This window comes from Myotis myotis, unplaced genomic scaffold (genome assembly GCF_014108235.1).
Source record: "Myotis myotis isolate mMyoMyo1 unplaced genomic scaffold, mMyoMyo1.p scaffold_m19_p_3, whole genome shotgun sequence".
NCBI lineage: Eukaryota > Metazoa > Chordata > Mammalia > Chiroptera > Vespertilionidae > Myotis > Myotis myotis.
In genome coordinates this window covers 162,610,810-162,634,971 of record NW_023416335.1, presented here as the reverse complement: position 1 = coordinate 162,634,971, position 24,162 = coordinate 162,610,810, and the positions used below count along the sequence as shown (strand labels likewise).

General features: G+C 42.7%; 1 protein-coding gene across 10 annotated transcripts in view; it reads left to right on the top strand.

Moving 5' to 3' along the window:
- Window positions 1-22,816, top strand: part of SLC4A8 (solute carrier family 4 member 8) — a 121,878-nt gene extending 99,062 nt beyond the window's left edge. For all 10 annotated transcript variants that reach the window (XM_036299424.1, XM_036299415.1, XM_036299417.1 and 7 more), the window contains 6 exons: window positions 4,464-4,532; window positions 5,668-5,841; window positions 8,867-9,004; window positions 13,749-13,840; window positions 15,929-16,024; window positions 17,117-22,816. In XM_036299424.1, the coding sequence (XP_036155317.1) occupies window positions 4,464-4,532; window positions 5,668-5,841; window positions 8,867-9,004; window positions 13,749-13,840; window positions 15,929-16,024; window positions 17,117-17,129 (582 nt within the window). In that variant the 3' untranslated portion in view covers window positions 17,130-22,816. The remainder of the gene's footprint in view (window positions 1-4,463; window positions 4,533-5,667; window positions 5,842-8,866; window positions 9,005-13,748; window positions 13,841-15,928; window positions 16,025-17,116) is intronic.
- The last annotated feature ends 1,346 nt before the right edge of the window (window positions 22,817-24,162 follow it).

Sequence of the window (24,162 nt, the reverse complement as noted above, 5' to 3'; positions counted from 1 at the left end):
CCTCCCCATCGGCCCTGCTCTGTGCCTGATAGGGGGGAGCGCCCCAACCCCCTGATCGGCCCTGCTCTGTGGGTGATAGAAGGCGGCACCCCAACCCCCACCCCACGGGCCCTGCTCTGTGTGTGATGGGGTAGAGCCATAACCTCCCCATCGGCCCTGACCTGAGTGTGACAGTGGCGGCACCCCAACCCCCTGATCCGCCCTGCTCTGTGGGTGACAGGGGGCAGTGCCCCAACTCCCCTATCGGCCCTACTCTGTGAGTGACAGGGGGGAGCTCCTCAACCACCTGATCGGCCCTGCTCTGTGCATGACAGGGGGGAGCTCCCCAACCCCCTGATGGGCCCTGCTCTGTGCGTGACAGGGTATGGAGCCCCAACCCCACTGATGGGCCCTGCTCTGTGCATGACAGGGGGCAGCGCCCCAACCCCCTGATTGGCCCTGCTCTGTGCATGACAGGGGGTGGCACCGCAACCTCCCCATTGACCCTGCCTTGAGTGTGACAGGGAAACGTGCCCCAACCCCCCAATTGGCCCTACCCTGAGCGTGACTGAGGGTGGCATCGCAAACTCCCGATCGCCCTGCTCTGTGCATGACAGGGGGCGGCGCCCCCACTCCCCAATCGGCCCTGCTCTGAGCCCGACCAGGGGCTGCACCTAGGGATTGGGCCTGCCCTCTGCCACCCAGGAGCAGGCCTAAGCCAGCAGGTCGTTATCTCCCGAGGGGTCCCAGACTGCGAGAGGGCACAGGCCGGGCTGAGGGATCCCCCCCCCCCCCCCGAGTGCACAAATTTTTGTGCACCGGGCCTCTAGTCTATATATAAAAGGCTAATATGCAAAGTGTCCCTTTGGGAGTTCGACCACAAGACCAGGAGTTTGATCGCTCACTATGATGTGCGCTGACCCCCAGGGGGTGGCATGGAAAGAATGAAGGCCCCAGCTGGCAGCCAGCAGCCAGGGAAGGAAGGCCCTGGCTGGCAGCTGGAAGGCCCCAATTGGCTGTGATCGCTGGCCAGGCCTAGGGACCCTACCCATGCACAAATTTCATGCACCGGGCTTCTAGTTATTTATAATAGCCAAGATATGGAAACAACTCAAGTACCCATCAACAGACAAGTGGGTAAAGCAGCTGTAGTACATATATACAATGGAATACTAGCTGTAAAAATATCCTCGGGTGAGGATTAACAACAACAAGAACAAAATGAATGAAGTCTTACCATTTGTGACGGCATGGATAGACTTAGATAGTATTATGTTAGGTGAAATAAGCTAGATAAAGACAAATACCATATGATATCACTTATATGTAGACTCTAAAGAACAACATAAACGAACAAACTAGAAACAGACTTATAGATGCAGAGAACAAACTGATGGGGACCAGAGAGAAGGGGTGTTGGGTGTGGGATAAAAAAAGGTATTGGGATTAAGAAGTGCTAATTGGTAGTTACAAAATAAGTATGTGGATATAAGGTAAAGCATAAGGAATATAATTAATATTGTAATAACTATTTATAGTGCAGGTAGGCACTTGAATTATCAGAAAGAACACTTTGTAACCTATATAAATGTTTATGTGCTGTGCTATATACCTGAAGCTAATACAAAGTGTTGAATGCAAACTGTAATAAAAAATAAAATAAGAGGTATCAGTTTTATAAAAGAGGGATGTGTGTGTCCAATAATGAACTACCAGAAAGAGAAATTAAGAAAACAATCCCATTTACAATTGCATAAAAAAAATACTTAGGAGTAAATTTAACCAAGAAAGTAAAAGACCTGTCCTTGGAAAATTATAAGACATTGAAGAAGATACAAACAAATGGAAACATTGGTGATGCTCTAGGGTAGGAAGAATTAACATTGTTAAAATGTTCACACTACCCAAAGCAATCTATAGATTCTGTGCAATCCCTATCAAAATAAGGGCATTTTTCACAGGACTAGAATAAATAATCCAAAAATTTATATGAAACTACAAAAAGCCCTGAAATAGCCACAGCAATCTTGAGAAAGGAGAACAAAGTTGGAGTTATCATGCTACTTGTCATCAAGCTATATTACAAGACTATAGTAATCAAAACAGCATGGTACTGGTATAAAAACAGACATATAGATCAGTGGAACAGAAGAGAAAGTCCATAAATAAACCTACTCCTGTATGGTTAATATATTACAAAGGAGGCAAGAATATACAATGGGGTCCTGACCAGTGTGGCTCAGTTGGTTGAGGGTCATCCCATGGATGGAAAGTTCACTGGTTTGATTCCCATTCAGGGCACATGCCTGGGGAGTGGGCTCAATCCCCAGTAAGGGGCTTGTAGGAGGCAGCCAATCAATAGTTCTCTCCCTCCCTCCTTTCCTTCCTCCCTCCCTCCCTCCCTCTCTCTCTCTCTCTCTCTCCCTCCCTTTCCCTTTCTCTCTCTCTAAAATCAATAAACATATTTACAAAAAATACATATACAATGGGGTAAAGGCAATCTATTCAATAAATGGTACTGGTATCATTGGACAGATACAAGCAAAAAATGAAAGTAGACCACCTTCTTACACCATATACAAGAATAAACTCAAAATGGATGAGAGACTTAAATGTAAGACTCAAAACCATCAAGCTCCTAGAAGAAAAAATAGGCAGTAAACACTCTGACATTTCTCTTCGTAATACTTTTTCTGATATATCCTCTCAGACAAAGGAAACAAAAGAAAAAAAAACAAATGGGACTACATCAAACTAAAAAGTTTTTACACAGCAAAGAAAACGATTAACAAAATGAAAAGACAACCTACTGAATGGAAAAAGATATTTGCCAATGATACATACCATAAAGGGTTAATATTCAAAATTTACAAAGAACTCATAAAACTCAACACCAAAAAAAACAACAACCCAACAACAATCCAATTAAAAATGGATCTGTATGTCCTTTTTAGACAGACATATGAAAAAATGCTCAATGCACTGATCATCAGGGAAATGCAAATTAAAGCCACAATGGGATACCACTTCACACCTATCAGAATGGCTATCATCAGTAAATCAACAAACAACAAATACTGGTGAGGATGTGGAGAAAAGGGAACCCTTTTGCAATGTTGGCGGGAATATAGGTTGGTGCAGCAACTGTGGACAATAGTATGGAGTGTCCTCAAAAAAGTAAATATGAAACTGCCTTATGTCCCAGTGACTCCACTTCTGGGTATATATTTGAAAAACTCTAAACACTTATGTGAAAAGATATATGCTCTCCTGTTTCATGGCAGTGTTATTTACAATAGCTAAGATATAGAAGCAACCCAAGTGCCCATCAATAGATGAGTGGATAAAAAAGTGGTGGGACATATATATAAATGAATCTTTCTTGGCCATAACAATGAAATCTTACCATTTGCAACAGCAGAGATGAACCTAAAGCGTATTATGCTAAGCAAAATAAGTCGGATAGAGAAAGACTACTATGATATGATTTCACTTATATATATAGAATCTAAAGAACAAAATAAATGAGCAAATGAAACAGAAATAGACTCATAGATACAGAGAATAAACTGAGCATTGCCAGATGGGTGGAGGTTGGAGAGGGCAAGGAGAAAAAGCTGAAGGGATTAGGAACTACTAAATGGTAGTTACAAAATAGTCACGGGGATATAAAAGTACAGCATAGGGAATATAGCCAATAATATTGTAATAACTGTATATGCTATATATCAGTGATGGCGAACCTTTTGAGCTCGCCGTGTCACCATTTTGAAAAACCCTAACTTAACTCTGGTGCTGTGTCACATATAGAAATTTTTTGATATTTGCAACCATAGTAAAACAAAGACATATTTTTGATATTTATTTTATATATTTAAATGCCATTTAACAAAGAAAAATCAACCAAAAAAATTAGGTTGATTAGGTGTCATAGGTTCGCCATCACTGCTATATATGGTGCCAGGTGGGTACTAAAATTATCAAGGGGATCACTTTATAAATTATATAATTGTCTAACCACTATTCTGTAAACCTGAAACTAATATAAAATAATATTGAATGTCAACTATTAAAAAATAACATTTAAAAAATGGAAAAAAATATATACTTTCCTCTCACACTAGTGAAAAAAAAAAAGATGTGTGTGTGTGTGTGTGTGTGTGTGTGTGTGTGTGTGTGTGTGTGTGTGTGTCTCCATCCCCACAGAGGAGAAAGAGCTAAATACGGGTAAGACATGAGGCCCATGATTTAACCAGGACCATATTACACTTATGTGTAATCATTTCATTTCAGAACAAGAGTTTTTATCATAGGCAGCTTGTTTTGCCTCTACTTCTACATCATGAAAAGGCAGCAGAAACGAATGTGTTGTTGATGTTGTGATTTTGTGACTTTACTTCCCCCTTGGAGACTTAAAAGTTGTTATAGTCTTGAGTGTGCTGATACCAAGTGTAATCTCTGGTCTCTCTGTCCTTTGTGTGCAGTTCATCCCGATGCCGGTTCTCTATGGAGTCTTCCTCTACATGGGCGTCTCTTCACTGCAGGGAATTCAGGTACTGTATGGCGCAGCCAGGGCACCGTCTTCTCACTGTGAGCTCACTTGTCCTGACCTGGGGGGGGGGGGTAGGGGGCGGTCCAGGGGGGGCCAGGACAGCTCCAGCACAAATTAGTTCTTGAGAAACCTTTCCCTAGTCTTGCTGGCTAAGCTATTTTAGACATTTCTTTGGACTTTGGGCAAAATACAACCATGTTGGCATGAGGGTACTGGGACTTACAGAGTAGCCTGGCTTGATGTCATGGTTCCAATCATTTGTTATAGTTTTCAACAATTATTAGGCACACATTAAACAATAGGTGCTTGGTCAGATGCTGGTAAACTTAGATATAAAAGGTTGGTCAAGAACCACACATGGACAGTGCTAGTTTTAGTGCCAGGCTAAAGTGTGAGAGAGGGGTTTAACTGGGGCACTTTGTAAAGAGATTGGGGCATAGTGGGAGCTGCTCCAGGTAAGCAAATAGTACTTCCTGGCACACTCTGCCGTTTCCCATCTATTAGCTAATCCCCGAGTCCTTTGAACAGAGAAACTCCGGAGCTTGCCACTGATTACCGCAGATGATATAATGACTTAGCTGCTTCTACTATTGGTGGCTGGTTCCTCTTTGTTTTATGGAATGTCCAGTGTTTTTTTTTAATATACTGAATTGTAATATGACTGTGGACAGGTTATTTAATCTCTCTGGGCCCCTTTTTCATTTTATAAGATAAAAATAGTCATACTTTCTATATCCAGAATGTTATGAGGTTTCCTTTTATATTTTTACTATAAATAATGAGAATCTCCAAACTCCTCCAATAGCCAGGAAGAGATTTGGTTTTGATAATAGAAAGATGCAATTGTCTTATTTTATTTTCAACACTCCCCGAGAAAGAGCTTTCTCAGGAGCCACCGTGTGGGGTAGGAAAAAGGAATTTGAACCTAGAATTGAAAAAGATGAATTTTAAATTTGACACTGTCATTTACCAACCTTGGCCAAATTGCCTATTCTGAGACTCAGTTTCCATTTCTGTCCAGTGGAAATGGCTATTGCCTGCCTTCAGAGCAGGTGATGTAAGAGACTGGAATTTGCCTAAGAAGTTTCTGACCCAGAGAAACCTCCTGAAAATAAATGCCAGTCCTCTTCTTTCAGTTCTTTGATCGGCTGAAGCTCTTCGGGATGCCTGCAAAGCATCAGCCAGATTTCATTTACCTCCGGCACGTGCCGCTACGCAAAGTGCACCTCTTCACCCTCATCCAGCTCACCTGCCTGGTCCTGCTGTGGGTCATCAAGGCATCTCCAGCTGCCATTGTCTTTCCAATGATGGTGAGTTTTTAAAAAATTATTACTTATTTTTAAATGTGTGATAAAATATACATAACATACAAGTTACCATCTTAATTTTTAAGTACATTTACAGTGCCACCATACACCTCCATAACTTTTTTCATCTTGCACAACGAAAACTCTGTACCATGAAACAATAACTCCCCATTCCTTTCTCCCACTAGCCCTTGGTAACCACCACTCTACTTTCTGTCTCTGCATTTGGCTTTGGGCAAAATATAACTCTAGGTACCTCATATGAGTGAAATCCTGTAGTATTTGTCCTTGTGTAATTTGTTTATTTCATTTATAATGTCTTCAAGATTCATCCATGTTGTAACATGTGCCAGAATTTCCTTCCTTTTTAAAAAATGAATAGTATTCCATTATGATATAGACCACATTTTATTTATCTATTCATTTATCAATAGACATTTGGATTGCTTCCACCGTTTGGCTATTGTGAGCAGTACTTTGACTATGTGAATAATGATAACGAAACAAACGCCTGTTTGTGTCCCTGCTTTCAGTTCTTTTGGGTAAATACCAAGAAGTGGGATTTCTGGGTCATATGGTACTTCCATTTTTAACTTTTTGAGGACCTGTCATGAAATGGTTGCATAATTTAACATTTCTACCAGGAGTGCACAGGATTTTATTTTCCCACATCTTTGCCAACATTTATTTTCTGTTTTGGGGATTTTTTTTTTTAATAACAGCCATCCTGCCTTAGCTGGTTTAGCTCAGTGCATAGAACGTCGGCCTGTGGACTGAAGGGTTCCAGGTTCGATTCTGGTCATGGGCACATTGCTGGTTCGATCCCCAGTGAGGGGGAGGGGGACATGCAAGAGGCAGCCGATTAATGATTCTCTTTCATCATTGATGTTTCTATCTCTCCCTCTCCCTTCATCTCTAAAATCAATAAAAATACATTTTTAAAAAATAACAGCCATCTTAATGGGTGTGAAGTGGTATCTCATTGTAGTTTTTATTTGTATTTCCCTAATGACTAGTGATGTTGGCATCTTTTCATGAGCTTATTGACTATTTGTATATTTTATTTGGAGAAATGCCTATTCAAGTTATTTGCCCATTTTTTTAATTGGGTTGTTTGTTTTTTAGGAGTTCTTTATAAAATCTGGATATTAATACCTATTGATGGTGAGGTTTTATGTTTTGGTTGGTCTTTGTAGGAGCAGCATCGTTTTGGGGACCTTGAGGTGTGGGTACATGTGTGCAACAGTTTACCAGGTTTATTTTCCAGGTTACCAGTCTGCCTGTTGTTTATTCCTTCTTCCCTCCACCTTCCTTACTTTTTTGTGTGAATCTGACATGGAAAGGGTTCTTTTTTAAAAATATATATATATATATTATTGATTTTTTAACAGAGAGGAAGGGAGAGGGATAGAGAGTTAGAAACATCGATGAGAGAGAAACATAGATCAGCTGCCTCCTGCACACCCCCCACTGGGTTTGTGCCCGCAACCAGGTACATGCCCTTGACCGGAATCGAACCCGGGACCCTTGAGTCTGCAGGCCGATGCTCTATCCACTGAGCCAAACCGGTTAGGGCACATGGAAAGGATTCTTAATGTTTGCAATAATTTGCATATTACTTCAAAGCAGTAGAGATCCAATTTATAATTTAATGCAATTAGAAGTTTCTAAAGTGGTAGAAATGCACTGTTTTGAGCCACTGGGAGATAGGAAGAGGTTGTTCTAACACTAAGTAACTGGGACAGTCTTGGGAACTGTGTGTGGAGCAACAGGTGACAAGCTGTTTTCTAAATCTAGAGTGGTGATGAAATTCTTGCCACCTGACTGTTCCATCGCCTCCTCTTGATGCCTTCTCTCTGGCTCCCTCTGTGTCATGAGGAAGCTGAGAATTCAGTGGGCTGTTTGAAAGTTCATTAAAGGGTGGACCTCTAGAGAGAAAAGGCAATGTTTGGTACTTGTTTAGGTACTTTTGAACTCTGTCTTACTGGGAGAATATTCAAGGGCTAGGAAACTGGAGGGGGTTTCTTTTTCTCTAGGCTCCTAGATATATCGTCTCCTGATGGGCTTCTCAGTTTTGCCAGAATATCTGTAGGGTTCTGCATTTGGGTGTTATGTTCAGGGGTTGAGTGTTTGGTTAAAAAAAGTAGCAAATTCCTGACAACTCCTGGAAGGGATACTATCAATTTTGGATCGATTAGGAAAGTAGTCGCAGAAATTCAGGAGAGATGTGGTTGAATTTCATAAGCTCGATTTGCCTCATTCTTTGTCCATCCACCAGAGGTAGCTGGTGAACCTCATTCAATCCAGGCAGGTCATTCTGGGCTATTTGCTCTCCTTTGGCTGAAGAGGCCCTTATGGGAAAAAATGGAGCAGCTAATGAGGCACCCTGAGCTGTTTCTATTAAGATTAGCCATCAGATTTTAGGCAAGTTACTTTCTCTCCCTGGGCCTCAGTTTTCCATTTATAAAATGAGTATTAGACCAGACCAGAGCACAAAGATAAAAACCACTACAGATCCATGATGCAGGGCATAAAGCAAGGATTTGTGGGGAAAATACATAGGCAAAGGATTGGAGGGATCCAGATAGTCCTTCAAGGTCCCCTCACCCATGGTGAGCATGCTTGGGCTGTGCTGGACCCGCTGTGGCCGTGTTCCCCATGCTTCCCGGCTGCCCTTCCTGCGAAGTCAGGGAAAGTAGGTCTTAGGGCCATCTGCAAATGAAGAGTTTTCTCTTTTTAATGAGGGAATTAAATTAATTGCTCTCCAACCTATTCCTCTCTCCCAGTGGCTCAAAATAGTGCATATCTACCACTTCAGACACTTCTGAAAGTTAAGTAAAATAGTGTATATCAAACACTTAACCTTAGTTCTGGTACAAAGAGGGCAGTCAATAAAAGGCAACTATAATGATTATTATGAGTTTGATTTTGCATGAAATGCCCCTATTCAGCTGTGAAAATAAGATTGTGCTTTTAACTCCAGGAAGTAAATGAGTCCCTTTAATTCACTTTCTTAACTTTTCTTCAGGTTTTGGCCTTGGTCTTTGTCAGGAAAGTCATGGATCTCTGTTTCTCGAAGCGAGAGCTGAGCTGGTTAGATGATCTCATGCCTGAAAGCAAAAAGAAGAAGTTGGATGATGCCAAACAGAAGGCCAAGGAGGAAGAGGTCAGGGTTCTTGCACCAACTGTACACCTTGGGGCAGCCTCACATTACAGGACATGGGCAGGGACCCGTGAAAAGTCAGCATGTCTGGAATCCCAAGTGTCAGATTTAGGAGCTGGGAAGATTCCTCCAGAGCTGTTCTCAGCTGAGAAAGGATTAAGGACTCTTGTCCCTGTCTGTCCTTCATTTTTGGATTGGATAACCAGTTGTTTTTTTCTTTGTTTATCTAGTCTATTCACCAGGTTCACATTTAGAATATGAACATAGAATCTGCTCTTATATCAGATCTAATGGGTCGTGTTCTCCCCAAAGGTCTAATTTGACAAGTATACAAAACCCATTGTTTTCTGAGAGTATTTTTTATGTACCTAATTGCAGATGATGTTGTGATTGGCACCATGCAAAGTTAACTTGCATAGGACTTTCTGTCCTTCCTCATTTCCCTCAGCGCTTGGCATCTGCCACCCACACAATAGACCCTCAATCAGTGGACTCTACATGCAAAGAAAGGATATGTAACAAAATGAAAATGAAAACATCAGACCAAGAACTGAATGAATGGGAAAGTGTTTCCAAGTACAGTTAGTGCCTGAAATAGTGTCCTTGGCAAAGCCTTTTAAAAGGACTTTTAAAAAATATCTTGAATTTTTAAAATCTTGTATTTTTTCCACTTTTATTGAGATATAATTGACATATAGCATTGTATAAGTTTATGGTATCCTATATAATAAAACCCTAATATGCAAATCAACTGAATGGTGGAATGACTGGTTGCTATGATGCTCACTGACCACCAGGGGCAGACGCTCAACACAGCAGCTGCCCCCTCGTGGTCAGTGCGCTCAGCCAGAGCCAGCTTATGGCTGGCGAGCGCCACCCCCGCCTCCGCTGCAGTGCTAAGGACCCCTTGAGGGGATGTCCGCCTGAAGCCAGCAGGCGGACATCCCCCCGAGGGGTCCCAGAGTGCGAGAATACACAGGCTGGGCTGAGGGACCCCCCCCCCCCGAGTGCACAAATGTCGTGCACCAGGCCTCTAGTACTATATAATGATTTGATATATGTATACATTGCAAAGTGACTGCCACAATAGCATTAGTTAATACATCTATCATATAGTCACAATTATTTTTTGTGGTAAGAACTTTTAAATCTACTCTCTCAGCAATTTTCAAATATACAATTTTTACATATTGTTAAATATAGTCATCATGCTGTACATTATATCCCCAGAAAAATTTATTCATCTTATAACTGAAAGTCTGTACACTTTGACTACCTTCACCCATTTCCCCTACCCCACCTCCAACCCCTGGTAACCACCAATGTGTTCTGTTGCTATGACTCCAGGTTTTTTATATTCCACATACAAGTGAGATTATACAGTATTTGTCTTTCTCTGACTTATTTCACTTAGCATAATGCCCTCAAGATTCATTCACATTGTTGCAAATGGCAGGATTTCCTTTTTATGGCTAGTTAATATTCCAGTGTGTGTGAGTATAACCTTTATCCACTCATCCATTGATGGGCACTTAGGTTGTTTCCATATCTTAGCTATTATAAATAATGCTGCAATAGACATGGGGAACAGCTATCACTTCAAGATAGTGATTTCATTTCCTTTGGCTATATATCACCAATTGCAGTATGTGGATCATATTTAGATCCTGATTTAGTCGATATTTTATTAAATGTGTCCTTGGTGTCACTGTACGGGCACGCACGTACAGTGCGATTGAAACTTCGTGGCCCATGTGCAGAAGTCGGTATTTTTTTTTTTTTAATTTTTATTGCTTAAAGTATTACAAAGGGTATTACATATGTGTCCATTTTATCCCCCCGCCCTAGACAGTCCCCTAGCCTCCCCTATCCCCCAATGTCTTATGTCCACTGGTTATGCTTATATGCATGCATACAAGTCCTTTAGTTGATCTCTTACCCCCCTACCTCCTGCCCCGCAACCCTCCCCGGCCTTCCTGCTGCAGTTTGACAATCTGTTTGAGGCAGCTCTGCCTCTGTATCTATTATTGTTCAAAAGTTTATAATGGTCTCTATTATCCATGAATGAGTGAGATCATGTGGTATTTTTCCTTCATTGACTGGCTTATTTCACTTAGCATAATGCTCTCCAGTTCCATCCATGACGTTGCAAATGGTAAGAGTTCAGAAGTCGGTATTTTGTGGAAGAGCCACACTCAAGGGGCCAAAGAGCCGCATATGGCTCGCGAGCTGCAGTTTGCCGACCACTGGCTTAGGCTAGCTAAGGGAGAGTTGGTGAAAATGGCTGGATTGGGGACTTATTTTGAAGATAGAGCTGACAGGTTTTGCTAATTATAGTGAGGATGGGTGAGAGAGGAATGAAGGACAAGACTTAGATTTTTGGAGGAGCAATTAGATGAATGGCTGTGCTATTTATTAAGATGGGGAAGACCTAGAATAGCAGGTTTGGGAGGAAAATCAAGGGATGCCTTTTGGATATTAAGTATAAGGTGGCTAGTAAACATTATATTCTTTACAAAAATTCTTTATAAATTGTTTTTAAAACCAAATCAAATGAAGAAAATGAAGATTTCACCCCAAAATTTCATGTTAGCATTTAACATTTATGGTCATTTCTTTATGTTCTCTTTAAATCCTTAACATAGTTTTCATATAAATGTAATAATTGTATATTTCTGGGGAGGGGGGCTATTATATATTCTGATTTCCCCCCTTATCTTGATTTTATGATATTCTCATGTTTCTGTGTGTCCACACAGTACATATATTTGATTCTTTTTTGTGGTTGTTAATCCTTACCCGAAGATATATATTATTAGATAATAATAGAATAGAATACTAGAGACCCGGTGCACAAATTTGTGCACTGGTGGGATCCAGCTGGCCCACCCCCAATGGGGGCCATCGAGGGCAGGCTGGCTGGAGCGAGGGGCTGTGGGCAGGGCCAGTCGGGGCGAGGGGTCTCAAGCAATTTGCCGGCCAGCCCTGGCCCCGATCGGGGTTGGGGGGGCCCCCTCAGGGGCAGGGCCAGCTAGTGAGGGGGCATGGGTGGTTTGCCAGTCAGCTCAGCCCCAAATTGGGGTGGGGGTGCCCGCTCAGGGGCAGGGCCGGCTGGGGCGAGGGGCTGCAGGCGTCCTGGTCATTCTGCTGTTCAGTCGATTTGCATATTACACTTTTATTATATAAGGATTATGCAGCCATTAAAAGAATAAATAGGAACCCTTGTTTGTGTGCTCAGTGGTTAGGGCATCAGCCCGCACAATGAAGGGTAACGGGTTCGATTCCTAGTCAAGAGCACATATCTGGGGTTGCAGGTTCGATTCCCAGCCCCAGTTGGGGCGCATGCAGGAGGCAATCAATTGATGTGTGTGTGTGTGTGTGTGTGTGTGTGTGTGTGTGTGTGTCCCCTTCCACTCTCTCTAAAAATTAATGGAAAAAATATCCTTGGGTAAGGATTAACAACCACAAAAAAGAATCAAATATATGTACTGTGTGGACACACAGAAACATGAGAATGTCATAAAATCAAGATAAGGGGGGAAATCAGAATATATAATAGTCCCCCCTCCCCAGAAATATACAATTATTACACTTATATGAAAACTATGTTAAGGATTTAAAGAGAACATAAAGAAATGACCATAAATGTTGAATGCTAACATGAAATTTTGGGGTGAAATCTTCATTTTCTTCATTTGATTTGGTTTTAAAAATAATTTATAAAGAATTTTTGTAAAGTAAGAATATAATGTTTACTAGCCACCTTATACTTAATATCCAAAAGGCATCCCTTGATTTTCCTCTCAAACCTGCATTCTTCCGTTGTTAAAGTTTATAATTTTTTTAGGTTTTATTAATTAGACTAATTAAACATCTTTGTACACATTTTTCTCTATAATTATTTCCTTTGTATTAATTAAATTGTAAGAAAACATTTTATTATGGAACATTTCAAACATATACAAAAGTAGAAAGAATATTCAGTATATATTTCTCCCAACTGCCTTATTATTATTTTAATAACTAGAGGCCTGGTGCACAAATTCGTGCATGGGTGGGGTCCTTTGGCCTGGCCAGCCATTGGGGCCATCTCACCCAGTCCCGATCGGGGCCAGCCAGCCAGGGGGAGGGACTGCACGAGGTTGTCAATGGCAGGAGGTTGGCTATGGGAGCACACTGACCACCAGGGGGCAGCTCCTGCGTTGAGCATCTGCCCCCTGGTGGTCAGTGGGTGTCATAGTGACCAGTCAACCGGTCATAACGGTTGCTTAGGCTTTTATATATATAGATATGTTTGAATCAGGATCTAAATATGATCCATATATTGCAATTGGTTGATATTTTTCTTAAATTTCTTTAGGAGTTACCCTTCTATCCTTTCTAATTTTTGTTGAAGAAATTGGATCTTTGACCTATAGGATTCCCCACCATTTAGATTTTATTAAATGTGTCCTTGGTGTCATTTAACATGTTTGTTTGTCCCCTCTGTTTCTAGGAAATTGATAGTTTAAATCCTCAGAGTCAGGATTTTTAAAAAAATACTATTCCATAGATATAAATATTTAGTTGTCTCTCTTTTTGTGATGAGTCAAGTGTAGGAAAGAACATAATTATACCTTTTTTATAGTAAATGTGAGAAAAATTAGGTAGAAATTACGGTGATAGAAAAAGATGGACTGGTGTAGACGTATAGTATTACTTGATACTTTTACTTTACAAGACATAATAATGTCTTCTTTTCTTCCAGGAGGCTGAGAAAATGATAGAAATGGAGAGAGACAAGTTCCCCTTAGAGAGCAGGAAGTTACTAAGTAGTACTGGAAAGAACAACAGTTTCAGGTAAAAAAACAAGATGTTAACTGTTTTGATTGTTCTGTAAATGTTCTGGCTGTGTGTGTGTGTGTGTGTGTGTGTGTCTCGGGTGGGGTCACAGTTGTAGTTGCTGGCATGAAAAGCCAACACTCAGCCTGCCTCCCTGTTTGAAAATGTGAAAACACCTTTTCCTTTCATGGCTTACAGAGTACGTGCCATGTGTGATGCACTAGACTAGTGCTGGGAATCACGGGGAGGCTAGAGCTGGGGGAGCCTGTGCACGGAGATCTCCTCTGTGCCAGGACGGCGCTATAAGACTTACTGTGTACTCTCATTTAGTCTTCACAACAACCTTCTGCTATGAGCCTCTTGGTCCACATTTGCACAGTGAAGAAGCCGGGGCTTGGAGGGTCTTAGGTAATTTGCCCAAGGTCACAATGCTGCTAAGTAGGAAGTTTAAGATTCAAACCCTGGTCTTTGTACTCCTCAATCCAGTGTTTCTTCTGCCTTCCTCAGCTACTTTTCAAAGATGAATAGGATGTGGTCTCTGTTTTCAGAGAGTTCTCAGCCTGTTGGGCATGAACTTCCCACAGTTAGGGAGCCTTTTGGGATGGGCAGAAACAGCCCATTCCAGCTTGGCTCGTGACATTTACACTCCCATGAACTGAACTGGGGTCACAGAAATGCCCAGTGATATCAGCCCCTTTCTCTATTGAAGCTATTGCTCACCGCAGGTCACAGGAAGCTAAGTGGGTCCATTTGTGGTTTCGCTCCTGGCATTTTGTCTCCACTCTGGAAGAGAGACGCAGCTGAAAGAGGCCCAGAGGTCAAGAAGGGGCAGAAAAGGAAGAGAGGGGATCTGGGTCATCTAGATCCTGGATAATTTATTGCTGAATCATTGGATTCATTGTGGTTTATACAGAGGGGGAAGTGAGGAAAGTCTTTTCTTTGAACATTTAAATTTTTAAAATATATTTATTTTTGACAAATAAAAATAGTACATATTTAAGATATACAGTGTAATATTTTGATATATGTATATATTGTGAAATGATTACTACAATCAAACTAATAACATATGCATCACCTCCTGTAGTTAGCATTCTTTTTTGTGTGTTGAGAATACTTGAGATCCACTTTCTTAGCACATTTCAAATGTACAATGCATTATAATTAACTATGGTCACCATGATGTTCATAGGTCTTCAGAATTTATTTATCTTATAACTGAAAGTTGGCACTCTTTGATCAACATCTTCCCTTTCCCCCTTCTCCCAGCCTCTTGTAATCACTCTTCTACTCTCTGTTACTATGAGTTTGACTTTTTTTTACTGATTCCAGAAGAATGGAGTCTTTGGACCTTAATAAACTTTCTAGAAGGTTGTTCTAGAAGGAGCCATGGGCTTTGAATTCTTTGGCAGCAAAGTAGGAGCAGTGTTCTTCCTTTATTAGGATACTGCCTGCTCTCTTGGCCTTTGGAAAGGAGGCCTTTTGGCTTGTAGAAACTTCACAGTACTCTGGGGTTCTAGGAAACCAAGGACTGGATTCAAGGCCCTGATTCTCCACTTACTGACATTTGACCTTGGATGGTCAGTTAGCGCTGAGAGCTTTGGTTTCTGTACCTTCAAATAAGGATGTTAATAATCTCCAAATTTGTGACAGTTAAGATAATATAAAAGTCCTTTGTTAACTACAAATGAAAATCATTTGGCCAAGTAAGTGAGAAAATGAATGAAGCGTGCTTAGCCCTGTGGCTGGTACAGCCAGCGCTCAGTAAGTGGGAGCTGATGCTACCACCATTGGCATTACAGCACCGAGATCAGCTTCCCCAGAGGGGCCTCTCGAAGGAGTGCAGAACTGGCGGGGGGGGCGGGGGGGGGCGGGGCAGGACTGGCCACCACCTGGCACATCAGCTCAGCCCTCAGCAGCCAGCACCTTCTAGGTCACCGTGCTTCTCTACATCCCGACCATCTGGATCCCAGTCCTCCTAAGAGCTGTTCGCTGAGCTCCTTCAGACCTAAATTCCCTTTAGTGGGGGGAGGGGTGGTCATTATAGACTGAGATGTGTATCTTATTTGTATGTCTGACATTTACTGTCCTAAGTATTCATTTCAGATGTGACCCCTCTGAGATTAATATATCTGATGAAATGCCTAAAACCACAGTCTGGAAAGCTCTCAGTATGAATCCTGGAAATACAAAGGAAAAGAGGTAAGGAGAACTATGATTGCTGATTTTTATTTATTTCTGGCTTTTAAAAATAGCAATCATGTTGCAAGTAAAAGATATTTTATTCGTAAAATTGAATTTGTCAAACAAATATCCCTCCTAGGATTGCTACTAACCCCACGAGAATGACTGTAAGCCTAAGAAAGTAAAAATGTTTTCTAACGAGTTGAACAGATAAGCTGTTTTGAGCTGACCACTTATACAGGTCCAAAGTCAGGATGGAGTTATTTGGGGTCGTAAGTTTGCTTTATCTATTTAGTTCCCTTAATCTTCTTTCTAGTCCCCATTTCAAAATCTATAGAGCATTTCTCTGGTTACTGCAACCACACAAATTGGGAAATTGCTAAAATATTTAGATAGTGTTGATAGTATTGATACAATTCCATAATGAGAATTATTGCCAAGTAAAGATTTTAAAATATTGAAGTGCAGCTGTTTTCTTATTTTGGAAACTAAACTCTGTGTATCATTTGCCAATAGCATAGATCAGATTTTATCAGGTTAATGGAGAAACTGGACGGTCTGGAGGTGTCTTTGCCTACAGTGAGGTAGGCTGTGCACCCAAATGGAATGATTTAGTCCAAACACCATTTAGGTTTACGTAGGCAGATAACTGATGGGAAGCCCTTAGGTTTTATTAACTTTTCTAGTTAATAAAAAACAAAGCAGTAGGGTAGCAAGGAGGAGACCTGGCTTAGTTATTGTTCCATGTGCAATCTGGCAGGCCACTGTTTCTGGCTCTCAGTTTACTGGGCAGGAAAATGGGAGTAGTACGGACTGCTGCACTCAGAAGGCTGCTCTGGGGAGAATCTGGTTATTTCTTCATCGAGTGGGTTAAAATAAATCTGTGCTGAATGTGGGTGAAATGTAGAATTTGTTTCCTTCAGAGGAAAATCCAGGCAGCTGTTGAAATGTATAACGCATATGGTTATTTTTAGTTGAGAATTAGTCTACTTGTAAATGGACTTAAAATATAGCCAGATCCAAATTGTGGTGACATCTTCAAAAGTATTGTGTTAAAAGCAGGAATGACTCATGTGTTCCCTTTTTGTCTAATTGTAACACTTTATTCAGTCTCTTCAACTAGAAGTCTTTGCCGGATGGAAGATTTGGACCATAAGATGCCTCAGGGAAGTTCTGGTTACAGAGAAGATGGCAAATTTCGCAGAAAAGAAGCAAGACCAAGTCTGGCCCTGTCCTTGGTCACGTCCAAGCCATGCCGAAGCATTCAGTTATTCATGGTGTGTGTGGGAGGGCATCCAGCTCTCCCCATACCAGCAGCCAGATGGAAACATGGAAGCAGAAGACCACCTCCTGTTGGTACTTCTCCTCTTCCTTCTCTTTCTCGTCAAAACTGCCACTATTGAAGACTCAGCTTCCCATCTTCCTGCCATCTTCTCCGAAACTCTCTGCTGGTCTGCCAAGCCAGATGGATCTGTGCTGCCATTGAGGATTCTGTTAATGAGGTTCCTTTTCCTAAAGGATGGAGTAGGGAAGTGGGAGCAGAGCAGAGAGAAAAGGGAAGGCTCTCTAATCCCATAGTATCTGTGGGCTCCTCGGCAGCCCTGGGCCTTGGTTGGAATGTCTGCTCTGGGGGATGCTGGTCAGAGGCTGTCAGGAGGGTTGGCTACCAGGAGTCAGCGGCCTGGGCATTGGCAGTGCCCACCACTGCAGGCAGAAGACGCCTCTGCCCTGGGTGCACCTTCATTGTTCCCTAGCAGCAGTTTGCATAACTCAGCAAGAACCTTGGATGATGAAAGAGCCAAGAAGGACATTGGAGTTGTTTAGCTTAGACAGGAAAAGGCTTGGGAGAAAATCAATAATGAGAAGTGAGGGTGAGTAGCTTCTCTTGGTTTCACTGAGGATAGAGTTAGAGACTAAACCTAAATTGCTATAGAAAGATTTAGTGTAGACACTAGGAAGGACTTCCTAAGCTGAAAATGTGTCCTAGTGTCTGCTTTCTAAATGTCTGGGAAAGGTTTGATAATAGTTGTTTGTGAGTGGAGAGGAGAGAAGGTGTTTCTATTGGCCATGTTGTAGAAACATCCATGTCTTGCTACTCTCTCTTGAGAACACATTTGATTGCATTCCTGGAGATAGCCAAGTGCTTATGTAATGTCTCCTTAGCTGCCTTAGTAGTGAACCGCCATCAACTCAATGGACCCAAGTCACCTTTAGCCGTGTAGTTTCTTCATCATCATGGATTTCTGTTGGTTGACAAATGTTCTGGCTCTCAGATCTAAAAAGCCACATTGGGAAATGAACTGTATGTGGTAAAATTAATCTTTTATTTAGTTTACAACTACATTTATAGTTTTTTCTCTTCTCTGTTGCAGTGAATATCAATGGTTTGGGCTCCAGTGTGTATAGATCTTCCCTTCCTTTGTGCACAGAATGTGACTAGCAAGCATGTCAGCACCCAAGGAATCTGATCATATTAGTTTTCCATCCTGGAAAATGTTTGTATAATGGGATGTTCCCTCAGTGTGCTCGCCTTTCCATAGGTGAAGCATTGGCTACATACCTTAATGGAATTTTGCATTCCTTAGACTTTTAAATATAATAGTGTATTCTAGGCTTACTCTAAGGACCTTTGATTTTAAAGGAATCCTGCAATTCTTTCATATTTTCCTAACTCTTAGAGCCACAGTTATTTTACTACACAGATGATTTTCAAAATATTTAACAACTGGCATAGGATGGACACCATCCACTCCAAATGGACGCCTGCTATAAATAAGCAATATGTGTGATCTGTCGACTGAACGGCATGCTGCTTTCAAATGCTAAAATGATATCCCTTTGAGTTATGGGAATTGTTCCTGGTTTTTATGATTTTCTACTTACAAGGAAGCCTTGACTTCCTTTCACGTGGTGCAGACAGGAATAGAAATTCTTTGAACTACACGGGCATTAAAATCTTTGTGGGCCATCGCTTCACATTGTGTTATTTAAGATAAATGTAGTAATTGTGCCCATTTATATCGACCTACCTAACATAGAAAAGTCAAAAGGCAACCTGTCAGAGGGAAAAGCTTTCCTGCTAGCTCACCCTGTTCCTCTCTGCTGCTTCCTTGAGCTGCCTTCTTTTTCACCTTTGTTTTCGGAGAATACGCCTGCCTACCTGTCCCTCCATCTTGCCCCTCCCATCTTCACCTGCCACCTCTGCGTAGGGAAGTTGGTGACTGCTTCACCTATTCCCTAGCCTCAGTGTGGTTGTAAGAAATGTAACAGGGAAAAGCCCTTCGTGCAATGAAACTGGGTGACAATATCACTCAGAAAAATCTCTCTTCTAATACACTGGTGTCTGGCGAGACTTGGTGTCTGCTAGGCTTCCTCAGAGTAGGGAAGCTGCCTTTGTTAACTGTGCAGAGCAGTGACAGGACCACATGTGCACTTTGGAGTCCCAAACCAGACCCTCCCAGATTACTGCGCCTTAGGAACTCTAGCTGCTTTCGCAGGCTGTGCCGATACTTGTAGGCCACTAGATTTTTCTCAGACAATAGCCAGACTCATTCCTGCTACATCGCGCTTCTGTTTCTCTGCTCCACCAAACACTCAATCTTAGTCCTGGCTGCTTCCTTGCTCAGGTCTGGCTGGTGACTGGGGTGGCAGAGTCAAGCTGGGCTGTGTGTAGAATAGGAAACTGGGAGTGGAGGTGAAGCAGCAGCAGCATGTGTGTGTGTGTGTGTGTGTGTGTGTGTGCGCGCATATGCATATGTGCTTATCCATAAACTTTCATTGCTGCTATTAGTCAGCCTGTGCACCTAATCTGTGGGGATATCAAAATAATATGATCATTCCCCCATCTATGGATTCCCCTCTCAGACTTCTCCACTGGAATAGCTTGAAGACAAACATAGACTGGTTAGTCTGTAGAAAAAAGGTGAGAAACTGACTTGGGTTGGGAAGCAAGGCAGGTAGGTAGATGAATCCTGTGCCCAGGTGTTTGGGCCAGAGAAGCAGTCACCTCTTTTATGACAAGGGCAGATTTCAGTTGAGTGTTGGTAGACCAGTGGGCTGGTCGTACAGAGGCCCGGGATTTAAGAAAGTGATAACGAGTGGAATCTTGGTTCTAAGGGGGAAGGAAGAATTGGCATTGCTAAGACGGTGTGCTACTTCCTAGCCCATGACTTCTAGGGAGGGTCTGGAGAGAAGGTGCAGACCAGCAGAAATATGTGTGAAGTTGCCAAATGCGTTTGGTTGCATAAAATGCAGGCTAGCTTTTTGAGACTGTGTATGATTTCAGACTTCTGATGATGGAATAATCAGGAGATCTGGTCTTTATCACATACAGCTCCTATCCCTGTCTCCTTATTCAGAGAACTTTGCCTTTAGGATAGAGGGGTACTGAGCCATACATTTCCAAAAGACGGTGTGAACATTTGCTATTTCTCTTTGTCTGGGATGTGACTGGCTTTTAAATTATTAAAAAATGTTTTTTTTAAATATGTTTCTGCTGATTTTAGAGAGAGAGGAAAGGAGAGGGAGAAAGAGGAAAAGAAACATTGATGCAAGAGAGAAACATATATTGGTTGCCTCCTGCACACACCCCAACCAGGGACAGAACCTGCAACCTGGGCATGTGCCCTGACAGGGACACAGGATGACGCTTAACCAACTGAGCCACACTGGCCAGTCATAAATGTTTGATAAAATCTGGTATGTGCTAAGTCTCAGGCTTGGTTGATGTCCCAGGCTATGACCACTGTGACCTTCAAGAGGTCTGTGATTCTAGGAATCTGTGGTTTTTAGTCATCCCAAACAGACAATCCCCAGCTCTACTTTACTTTCCACCTGCTCAGCTCCAGACTCTCCTTTTAGTAGAGGAGTCAGCAGTTCTCCCTGGATCTTCTCTATTGTTTTCAGTGTCCATGTTCTGAGACACCACAATTTCCTGAAGCATAGGAGGAGACTTGACCCCGGGTCCCCTAGCTTTCCTTAGAATGTGCGTGCGTCAGATATACTGTCCAGGAAGTTCTCTCTGCTACTTTACCAGCTTCACTAAACTTCTTTTGTAAGAGAGTTAGCACCTTCTCCTGGGACCTCGCCAGTGTTTGCTAGTTAGTTACTGCATTTTCCTTGGACTTCTCAGGTTTCCAAGTCACACCTGGCTGGACACTCAGCAACCCTGCAGGGAACGTTCTTTCTAGCTGTCGGGCCTCCCTTGAGGTAGGATGCCTTCCTGCCGGCCGTGGCTGGCCAGGTCATCCAAGTTCTACCCCTTTTACTAACTCACCTTTTTCAAGCGTCCTTTCCTCTCCTTTCTGCCTTTTCCTCAGTCTTTCAAGTTCTCCTTGCAAAGAAGTTCTTGGTAAGAAGTTCTAAAAACCACCACCAGTTTTGGGGCTGGTGAGAGAGGTGAGGAGGTTTGGGGCTTCTTGCATAGGGGACATTATGGTTATTTTTCTTATTTAGGATGAGGGATTATGGATTCTCAAGCTTTCAGGCTCATCCATATTTCAGTATAAATAGAAAAAGACATTCTAAAACCAAATAGAAGTGATTTTTCTACTAAACCAATTCTTTATGATTTTTTTAAAAAAAGATTTTATTGATTGATTCTAGAGAGAGAGGAAGGGTAAGAGAGAGCGAGAGAAAGAGAAAACCCTCCATTTGTTGTTCCACTTATGTATGCATTCATTGGTTGCTTCTTGTAAGTGCCCTGACCAGGGATCGAGCCCACAACCTTGGCGTATTAGGATAATACTAAATCAACTTGGTTACCCATCCATGGCTTTTCTTTGATTCTTGGTATCCTTGGTCTCTTATATCAATGGACAGTTGACTCAGTTAACATTTCTTTACTAGAAAGGAGGCTTATTTCATAACCAAAAGAGATAAGGAGTCATGCTATCCATCACCGCTTGAAACATGAAAAGAGGGAAGGAGAATTCTGTGAATCTTTTCAGTAGGAAAATCTAGGAAAACCCAGAAGGTGGAACGATTCATCTATAGGCATAATTCTTGTAGGAGATTCTGTGCTCAACGGGAATGGAATGGTTTCTAATCCTTCTGAAAGGAACAACACTCTTCTTTAACCTAACCCACTTTCGGCTCTGGAGAATACAGAGCTTTGTCTTCTAGCTGATGGCATTAATATTTCCTGAGAGAGAGAACCCACCCACGGCACTGTTCTGAGCCCAGCCGAAATCAGCAGAGCTAGGGCTTCTCTTAGCAGGTTTGCAATTGACGCCAACACACAGGTTTCTCACACATGCAATAATGTTGGAAACAGAAGTACCAAACTGAATGTGCAATTACTCCTTTTGCAAGAGGCCAAAATCCGCCTCCTCACTCCTTTCTCCCCTGTTCACTCCTCCAAGATGACAAGCCTTCCTCTTGTTTACCTGTATTTGTCTGTCTGAGGTCAGGTACGGCTGCCCTCCCAAACTAAGGGTGTCGGGTGGAGAGCAGAGCAACCTTCCCATGGGAGGGGACAACTTGAGGTGCTGGTCCATTTCCCTGTTTTCTATGTTCTTCTTTCTAGTAGGTTTCATGTAGAGATAGAGATATTTTTGTTTTAGAGATTTCAAAGTATATATTTTTAGTGTAAGAAATGTACCCTCTCTACACTCCATGGTGTAAATAGAACCAGGAATCATACGTCGTTGTGATAACCCCATAGCAATCTGTGGCGGGACTAGGACCCCTCTCCCTTACCACCAAGTCTCACAGTCTGTCTGGGAACCAGGGGAGGTGATGCAACGCCTAGGCCTGCCCAGATTTTCCTGTGCTCAGTGGGCGAAAAATAAAGTCTGTGTAAACTGCTCACACCTGTGGTGTTCTTGGCCGACGCAAAGAACACCACAGGTGTTCTTTGCGTCGGCCAAGGGGCTGAATCAATGCTGACCAACTTCAGAACTTGTGAAGAAGAGTCTGAAATGGGTGAGGGGAAGATGTGGGGTGTCTGTGGAATGGGCCTTGGGAGGGGCATGGGCCTCCTGGGGGCAGAGCCATGGATCACTTAGACTTACGTTTGGGTAGGGGGACAGGACGGTATGAAAAGAAAGCCCATTTTGGAGATGCCACCAGGCTGATGAGAAGAATTGCTAATATTTAAGAACTCTCCACTGCTTAGAAATTCAGATTTTAAAAATTTGCTGTCACTAGAATTTGGGGTTAGGGTTGGGATTAGGGATCAAACCTGCAACCTAGGTATGTGCCCTGACCAGGAATTGAACCCGTCACCTTTTAGTGTGTGGGACAACACTCCGACTAACTGACCCACACCAGCCAGGGTGACACCATTTTTAAAAAATGAATGGCCAAGGGAGGTAGTGACCACCCCCGAGCAATCCTGGAAGAGTTTTCTCCGAAGAACTTGAGGACTCATTGTTAAGACGTAAAGAACTCGAGCACTAATCACATCTGGGAACCTGAGTACGTCACTGCCAGTGGCACATTGTTTCATCATAACCACTGCACCCCTCTGCATCCCTTGGCCCAGGGGAACACGGTTTCCCGGCACCGACACTGGTCAGACCGCAGGTGTGCGCTCTGAGTGGTCTGCACAGGCTGCAGGAAGAACAAGCCCGACACATGCCGTTAGGAGGACCATTTGGAGAAAATGGGGAAGAGACTGGGAGCCCTGGCAGCTGGGTTTATCACAATTGTTCTCAGAACTCATAGTTGGCGCGCCCACCTACAAAGGGTGTGGGGGGATAAAGCAGTTTTCTGAGAACCTACAATTGGACTCATCAAAAACAGACAGTGTTTGCAAAACCCCGCGCCGAGGACTGGGCTCTGCAGCTGGAGGCGATCCTTTCAGAGCCCCCGTGGACAGCCCTCCAAGGACCACACAGGATGGAGGAAGGAGGACAAAGGCTGGAGACTGGACCCCAGAGTCGGAGCCCTGGTGGGAAGTTCTGATGCCAGTGGATGCCACTGGTTTGCTTGAGCTAGTGACTCCGTATGAGGAAGCAATTGCATATAACAGTAGAGGCAGAAGAAAGACGACCTTAAATGCCAGGTTAGGTCGTGAGCACTGTCCAGGCCACTGTCCATAGGGAGAGGGTGCTTGTTGCTGTTTGGGAGACATTCACCTGGTGGCAGTGAGGAAGAACTGGGAGAGGAGAAAACTGAAGTGGGCGCACAGGTCCCTGGGATGGAGGGAAGGG